The sequence below is a fragment of the Argiope bruennichi genome, chromosome 3, assembly GCF_947563725.1.
Source record: "Argiope bruennichi chromosome 3, qqArgBrue1.1, whole genome shotgun sequence".
In the NCBI taxonomy this organism is placed as follows: domain Eukaryota; kingdom Metazoa; phylum Arthropoda; class Arachnida; order Araneae; family Araneidae; genus Argiope; species Argiope bruennichi.
In genome coordinates, this window is record NC_079153.1 from 131,663,618 (window position 1) to 131,672,741 (window position 9,124).

The following is a 9,124-nucleotide window of genomic DNA, read 5'->3' on the forward strand; positions in this document are numbered from 1 at the left end:
TTAAATTTTCGATCTGGCAATTTACGGTCTCAAAACATCCCCCCACCCATCCAAGCTATCTTCTTCTAATCAATCATTTAAGGTTAACCTGCCTTTTTTTGGGAAGAGGCAAGTTGTTGGTTATTGCTTCGCATAGATGCAGGTGAGGAAAGTGGTGGGGTGTAAGTCCATGCTGTGATAAAAGTATCGTTAAACTGAACTCCTTAAATTGTGTGTGCTTCTTTTTCTTTCACGTCTGACTGATAGAAAATATTCCTTTTCTAATACAGCCTCAGAACTAATATCTTCTCAAAATTTTGTTGTGAATTGATAGAAAATTAATGAAAAAATAATTTTATAGTGAAATATTGTCTGTTTTTAAAAATTATATGCTTTGTGGATGCATTAGCAAGAAAAAATATTGATAGAATTAGGAATAGATTGATTAGATTATGATGTTAGTGATTTCTGCCTGTCAAAAGTTACAACTGTAATATTCAAATAAATTATTTTTAATTACTTATTTGCGTTAACGAACTCATATCATTTGACTAAAATATCAATTAAAGATGATTTTCTTTATATTCTTTTTACAGTGTTTATTTTCTTTGATTAAAGAAACATCTAAATAATTTGTTATTCTTGACATTGAACAAAACACTACGACAGAATAATCACCGAAGAGAATTGATGATATATAAAACATTAAATAGATTAAGAAACCTTTTCATTTCACCTACCTGTCTGGTGATTATTTAAATCACGAACTTAGAAAATTAGGTGGGCTTTATTATTTTTTTTATATTGCCGGATGTAAGCGAGAAGTTATCACAAGTAATAAAGTGGACGTTATGGTGCCAATCTGGTTGCTTTGTCACTTTTTGTTGATTGCACCCTTTTCTGTTCGTTGTCCTACCACAAAAACTAGAAGTAAAAAGATGTATTTTATGTTCCATTTGTTGTTTGGTGGAGAAGTAAGGGTCGTGATCTCTCGACTTTTTAAAGAGGTGATTTATGAATTACTGTCCAGAACAATATAGAACAAGGTCGAAAGGTGAAGAAAAAGCGGTAAAGAATATACTGTTCCATTAAATTCTCTGCACGTTAATGGTGCAACACTTCGTAGAAGACCAAGTTATGTAGAATCAAAGGCAATGAAAAAAATCTATCATTTAAGCGCAATCAAGAATGAATTCCTGACAAAACCAATTGACCTCACAATCGGCCACATGCTCCGAGTTAGAGGCATTATAATTAATGCTTTATTGGTCCCTTTCTCTGCAAATGCGATTTGGAAGTCCTCTTCTTAGTTAAAACGCGAAACACGATTACAGGTTATAAATATTCCTGTTCCGGAACATTGGTCGAATCTTTATCCTTTCTTAAGATGATGATTTATAGACGTGCCAACAGTTTTATGTCATTTATTTTCATCAGCGGTGATTGTGTATGGCCCGAGGCAGGATTGTCGAACATGGAAAGGACAGGGGAGGGAAGATGGGGTCGTGTATTTTTGTTCATTCTTCTAACTGTCACTCTGAGGTTTTCAGCTTTCAGGATCATTACAGAGAGTTGTCTCTCTTACGTATGCTGCGGCCTGCTGTATCCGGATTAGAGTTGTTACTGAGTTGCATGTCAGGACGCCTAAAAGACCCTACTCACTATGCATGCGGAGGTGGAAAGGTCACACTTTAGCTAAAAATCATCGAGTTTCCAAGAATTCGACTTCTAAGTAGATCTTAGCAAAGTTCAACAGTATTTTTGCTTGTTTGTTTTCGATCTTTCTATTTTCTTTCATTTTCTTGGTCGGTGTTGAAACTTATAATAAGTGTGGCAGGTAAGGAATATTAATCACAAAATTTTAGAAGTTAAGTTTAATAAGTTACAAAATGTCACGAAATGTTTGAACAATTCAGAGATGTCATCTAAAAATTAGTTTAAAATGAACCATTTCTTCTGAGCGAAAACAGTTTAAATGAAGCAGAATAGTGAAAGAATTACAAATGATTTACATTCTCATAATTTAAGTCTTATGTATTCACCATAATTGAGAATATCTAAAATGGAGCAAAAATAACACCTGCATCCTTTAAACAAAATTTTTACAATCTTTTGCTTAAAATTCTTACCATATTTCGTAAAAGTAAATTTACAGTTGGAAAATGGGCTTTCGTTAAATAATGTTCATGACTCTTTTTAATTCTTGAATTCAACGTAATTTATTTTACTTTCTAGTATTTCTGAAATGCCACTAAATTTTTAAAAATATTAAGGTGATTTTTTTATTTAATTTTTTTATTATGAGGTTATTATTATTATTACTGACTATTAATATCTTCTTCTGTAAATAGTTTTTTTTTTCATATATGGAAATTTTTTATATAATATTTTTGCAAATTTATTTTGTGGAAAAAATATCTCCTAATAAATATGCATCATAATATAAGTATTAATAATGTATGAATATTATTAATCAGTATCTTAGAAAGTGAATATGACATGTCTACTTTTTGTTAATTGTTATTAGTCTTAAATCTTTTCAATATCAAATATTTATTTCATTTATAATTAATTGTTTGATTTTTAATCTTTGACAGGCTCACCACCAGGTGGAATGTTCTACGATTCCAACATGTACAGCACTCCTTTGTCATTACTTCAACTCCCCCCAACTGCCCTTCCAGAAATAACCCAAAAATTGACCCAACAAGGTAATACAACTGCCAGATTTTCCCAAGATGGAAAGAACCTGGAAGATCTAAAGGGCGTTGTGTCTAACAGCGATTACCAACAAGCCGCAGAGGCAGAAGTCGACGTAGGCTACGTCTGTAAGAAGTGTCAATTGGTCCACCCCGCTGAAATACTATGTCTCAACCACCAACGCTCCAGCTGTTTCGCCAATAAGGCTGCCGGAGAAGTCACCAAAGCTATTTTAAGATTGGTACAAGTTCAGCTGGAATGTCGAGCATGCAGAGAGAGATTCCCTACACTTCTTGATTTCAAGTTCCATTGCAATGCAGAAAGGCACGTCAAGAGGGTGCACAAGCTACAAAGAAGTGAGCAGACAACACCTCCCAATTCCATGGTACCTAATAACTCTATAGTACCATCTAATTCTATGATGCCACCTAATTCCATGATGCCACCTAATTCTATGATACCACCTAACTCCATGGTGCCGCCGAAATTGCCATCTTGCTCTACATCATCGCATTTCGCTGCAACACCTGTGGCACCTTCCATGACACCTCCTCGCCTGGCGCCTCCACCTCTTCTCCTCCCCCAAACTGGAAACGACGTCACGACTCGAAACGGTCCGGATGTTACATCTCAACATCTAATGTTTTCCTCCGATTTCCGTAATGACCTCGACAGTGCCCTAAGGCTCGGTCTCGAAGCTTCTTCACTGGACCTTCCCGCCTCTACCAAGGCAGGACTTTGTTTTACTGGTGAAGCCACCCTCAGTCCAGAAACCAAAAGGCTCTAATACCGGACAGCACTTCCTAAGATTATCATGCAATGGTTAAAGTATTACTAAAAGAAAATAAGAAATGCAGAATCTAATTCCTATTAAACAAAGATTCGGACGTTTTGTGTGACTGTTGTCTGCGGCAATAAGTTTATTGTCCTGATGTTTTTAAACATTTCGTGACATTATTTGTTTTCATTTCAAAGCCTCAGAAGCCGAGCCCGGGCCAAGAGGGTACGATCGCGACTGAGTTTCCTAAATAAATATATACATATATAAATATATATATATATATAATATACATAGTCTACTTTCTGACTACCCCTTGGCTGCCTCAAACTGCCTGTTCTGTCCTTGGCAGATATCAAGAGTTCCTAGAATTGAGAAGTAGCTCAAGAATCGTACGTAGCGAAGTGGTGGACCAATGTATTCGCTGCCAGAGAGTCACCAAACTGTGAAAACAAAGCTGCAATCGAACGTTATGCAAAAGCATAGCTTCGGTGCTCACCGATGTCGTTACGTTTCCTATTGACCAGACGGAGCTTGATGAAATGCGTCATCACCTATTAAAGAGAAGAGATTTTTTTGAGTTTCTGTACATATTTGTTAATTTAACCTTCAGTTGTTCATTTCTAACAACGGCAACTAATAAACACTCGTTACGACATGAAACCAGTCATTAAGTTCCTTATGAAAGAGTTTCCTTTGTGTATGTTATATTACCAGCTATATATATATGTACTATAAATATTTAAGAACTTCGTTGACGCTTTTCTGTTAGACATGATTTATTTAATTCGGGATCTTCGTTGGAGATCAGCAATAGTTAAATCCTTCGAATTATTTATTTCTTCGTTGCGAGTATACATTTTTGGACAGTCTTGATGACTACTACAAAAACTGGGAGATTGAGCATCAAGACTCTTTTACTTCATTTATTTTAGTAGTAGGCACTAATGGAGATATCTACAACAACATGCTGTTCGCTCACGTGATATCTAGATGTTTTTCTTTTTCTCGACGGTACAATTCGTTTTAGTGCTAGAAAGTGTGCTTTTTCGGTAGGTGTTTTTGCTTCAACTTTCAGTTCCTTTCTCAAGTGAAAGCCTGCACGAGATCATTTCGATAAAAAAAGTGTGCTGTTTGTTTATCCAGTGGTAGATGTAGTTGCCTGAGTGGTCTTTCAACAGGAGACAACAACTTCATTAACCCCTTTGAGAACGGTACGAGGACTTTTCTGCTTGCTGGTTCCTTAAAATAAAAGTTGCAGCTGAACAATTCCTCACAGAACGAGAATGCTCGAAAACTTTTACCGGAAAATATAAACTTTTATTAACTCGTGTGGAAATGAGATACTGTCTTGATGTGCCCACAGTTTGATACTATGACACGTTCCTGCGGAAAAAAACATAATATAATCACTTAGTAGGCACACAGTCAATAACATTTACGCTGTATCTTGTGTCCAACCATTGACCAGAGGTCAAGCTAAAAGTTCCTGTGTTTTTTTTACATCGAAGAGGTTCTATTTGCAACTCGTTCTATTTGATGTTCTCCTTTGAAATTAAAAGAAAAAAAAATAAACCAACAAAAAAATAGTGTTTGTGTATGTATGTGTGCGTATACGTGAGCGTACAGGTTATAGCGTGAGCACATGTGTTTTGTCCCCAGTTCAAAGGAACACTAACGCACTAAATCATCATCAGCAACTTAAATTACTGAGGGAAAACAAAGAGTTGGTGTTAAGGGACAGAAAAGTTATAGCTTCAAGTTTCGAGTATTGTCTTCATCATTAAGAGTTAATTTTATATCACATGAGACGTATATAAAACTCTAACTACTGTCATTTGACAAATGTGCTTCGTTGATTTTATCATTTGTGAAGTTCCTAAAGAATTTATAAAATTGTACTTACTGTTTTTCCTGGTCATAATGCACTTTTAATTTTCGATTTTAAGAATCATCTGTAATGCAGTGTGGACAATTATTATTATTCACGTTTTTGAGTTTATTTGTGTTATGATATAAATGTCTGACAGAAATGTATTTTCAATGGTTAATTGTTGTCTGTGAATGTATTCTTTAAATTTTTTGAAAAAGACGTTTTTCACAGCTGATTGAAAATTCCTAACTTTCAATGTTCTTATTGAAAATTCCTAACTTTCAATCTTTTAAAAATAATAAAAGCATTTTCAACGGTTGCCTATATAAAGTCAGTTATTTGACTCTAAGCGTTTAAGAGTTGGGAGCAGATGTCTAAGTTCCTGAACAAAGAGAAAAATTATTCAGATTTTTTAATTTTTATACTCCAAAAATTTCTAGATTTCGAACTGCAGAGTTTTTCCTATTGACAATCCTCTGTTCGTTTTCAAATATTGTATATTTTTTTATGAAAATTACATAAATGATTTCACTATAAATATTTCTCAGTCTTATTTTAATTTTGAACAGTAATATTAAAATATAAAAATTATTCTTATTTTATGCACTTTGATTATGTTTTCTATTATAATTTATTTTTCTAAGTAATAAAACTTTAAGATTTTTTTTTGTTATAAGCATTATAATTTATCCTATTTTATCGAGACTAGAAATCAGTTTCAATTCACTCAATATAGTTACAGACTCTGTCAACATTCAAATTTATATTTTTTAGCAAGCATACAATATTTCATAACTGGTTTTGAGTTCCTGATGTATCTCTAAAGAACAGCATACATAATATCATCCTATATTTTATCTGTTACATAAAATGCGAAATTTAAAAGATGCACAACTATATTGCTGTTTAAAATTCAAGATTTGTAGTTTAAAAAACAAACAAACAGTTTCCTAAAATCATTTAACATTACGTATGTTCCTCAAAGCATCATTATCATATATACAATTTAAAACTATTCACTAGATAGCAGAATTTAGCATTCTATCATGGCGTTGTTGTAGATTTGATACTTCACACAAAAAAATTTCTTTTTTTGTTATTAATTTTACTCATTAAAAGATGAAATGATTCATTACTGAAATTTGCAATTATAAATGACAGATATTTTTGATGTACATTCGCTACCAGAAACTCTTTTTTGAAGGCAACCTACGAAAGTTCATGTTTCGGCGATGACATATATTTCGAAAAGTTCTATCTTTTAATTTTCTGTTGTGTTTCATGACAAATGTGATTTTCAGTTACTTGCATCTGATTTCATTTGCGAAGAAAATATATTCCACACTGTTATTGGTGTGTGCTCATCCAATCAGCATGCTTAATTGCTGCGGCCATCATCCAATGAAGATGGTTGAACCAGTTCCTAATACTATAAGATCTCCGATGATGTTGCGAGACCTAACTACAAGATTAATGTGTATAGTACTATATAATATAATGCTTGAAGTCTTGTTATTATTCTACAATTAAGCCTTGTACTATGTCGGAGATTGGAAAGATAAATTTGACCAAGTTCAAATTTTTTTTAATAAGAAGTTATATGTAGGGAAATTGCAAGTTGACAAGGATGGAAATGTATATGACATGAAACTATTAGGGGACATTATTTTTAAATGCAGCTGAATTTACCTTTGAGCAAAAAATGAAACTCTAACTATTTCAGCTGTGTTAGGGAAAGATGCTTAACTTGTATGGACTTTTAATAAATTTTGGAAGGAAAAAAATTATTCTTGATTTTACAAAATAAAAAAAATAGAAATAATAAATAAATAAATGTCTTTCTAATAAATGTATAAAAATTTGATAAATTTTCATGTAACTTATCACCAAAAGCATCATATTATTTAATAAATATTTAATTAAAAATAGAAATGAATTTATTTCTAAATACTTTTAAAAATCGAAATAAGTCTGAAATCTAACAAGTGAATTAATTATATAAAAATGAACAGATAAACAGTCTTTACTAAAAAAGATGTTTAGTTACAGATTTCAAAGTTCGTTTATGATATAAAGAGTATAAAATTATAAATTTTCATTAAGTCTCATAAATCTGAAAACTCTGGTATTTATCTGATGTTGCTTCCATGCAAAATATTAAAACAACACATAAACAAGTTAGATAATATTAATGCTGAGAACCTAATGTATTGTATCTTTCAATGCAACTATTTGATTTTAAGATTTATTTTTCAGTAGATACATTGAATCAAAGATTTTTTTATTATTTACGAATGAATGAAAATTAAAAAATAATTGCAAATAAAACATGAAAATAAATTCTAGTTAATTAAAAAAAGAAATTTTTAAATCATTATGCTGTTGGCTTTGGCGAAATATTTGTACTATAAAAACCCACTATCAAAAGAGAAATGGTTTACATTATACTAACAATAATCGTTTTAAAAATTTAACTATTTCTGAATTTATGACATGTTTTATAAACTTTCTGAAAATAGCAAGTTTGTAAAATATACCAATAAACATCCACGCATTCGATCCATGACCGAATTTTATCAAGTACACGAAGTCATTCCCACAGGTTTTTTCAGCTGCATTTATTTTTAATTGTAGAGTGTGTTTTTCTTTACGATTCTGTTCATTTGCAACCCGAATGTTCCTGTTTATGAATCCTAACCGAATTGGTGTTATTAAGCAACACAAAGTAAAAACAGCAAGTATCTTTTAGTGATGTTATCTATTTCGATGTTTACATGTTCGTGTAATATCATGCTTTATAATTTTACACAAACCGATTTCAATGCGTATAACTTTCATGTAAATTATAGATTTCAATTTTTGCTACTGTGTACTGATTTTTTAAAAATGTATATAACATGAAAGTAAATATTTGGGATCAAAACTGTTTGGTTCATTTCAATTATTTTGAATAAATATTCGATGTATTCAACAGAACTCAGTTTCTTTTTTATTACTAAATAAATTTAAGATGATTATTTCAGAAATTCGTGAATATTTTAAATGAATTTATAAATATTTATTAAATTACTTTTTTTAAGGAAAAAAATCTGAAATAATTATTTTGTTTTTGACAACGTAAAAATAATTTTTATTTTTATTATTATTATTTTTTTGGAATTCTAAACTATTAATTTTTATCCAAACAGATTAGATCTCAAATATAATTTTTGTATTAAAGACTTGAAGTATGAAAATTTTCAATTGTTTTGAAACACGTTTATCGTTCAAATGCGATACTTCATAAAACTAATGTTCAGTGTGTTCAATTGCATTGTAACCTCTAGGACACAACTATAAACATAAAAGTACAATTTTAAGAAGTCAATATATATGGATTTTGAAAATTTTAATAAGAAATTTTAAATACATCTATTATAATGCAGACTAAAACTTATTATGCCATATATAAAATGAATGATATTCATAAAAAAATTTCCCTAGCTAAAACTGAAATATTGATAAATTAACTAATAATGCAAATGTTATAACCTATAGGGAGCAATATTTTGAACACACTATGATGAAATGAATTTTAATTTTCATGGAAACCGCTCAACTTATTTTTAACAACATGTAACAGCATGATTCCTATGTACAAAAATGTTTAAATGGTGATCATAAATTTAAACTAGTTTCATGTACATGTCTAGATTTTCATGTTTTTTATTGATGCAACAGTTGTAAATGGCCTAGCAGATGAAAAAAAAAAAAAAAATGGAAATTCTTTATTTATTTGTATTAATCAAATTCTG

The 9,124-nt window shown here is 31.1% G+C and overlaps 1 protein-coding gene across 1 annotated transcript; it reads left to right on the top strand.

The window, feature by feature from the left end:
• Positions 1–1,796: 1,796 nt before the first annotated feature.
• LOC129963944 (zinc finger homeobox protein 4-like) lies at positions 1,797–8,443 on the top strand. The gene is made up of 2 exons (XM_056078558.1): positions 1,797–1,816; positions 2,577–8,443. Exon 2 carries the CDS (start codon positions 2,594–2,596, stop codon positions 3,464–3,466), a length of 873 nt encoding a protein of 290 aa, XP_055934533.1. The 5' UTR covers positions 1,797–1,816; positions 2,577–2,593; the 3' UTR covers positions 3,467–8,443.
• Positions 8,444–9,124: the final 681 nt, after the last annotated feature.

What these genes read in the sequence shown, in the direction of transcription:
- LOC129963944 (XM_056078558.1), top strand. Translation starts at nt 2,594, where the DNA reads ATGTTCTACGATTCCAACATGTACAGCACTCCTTTGTCATTACTTCAA.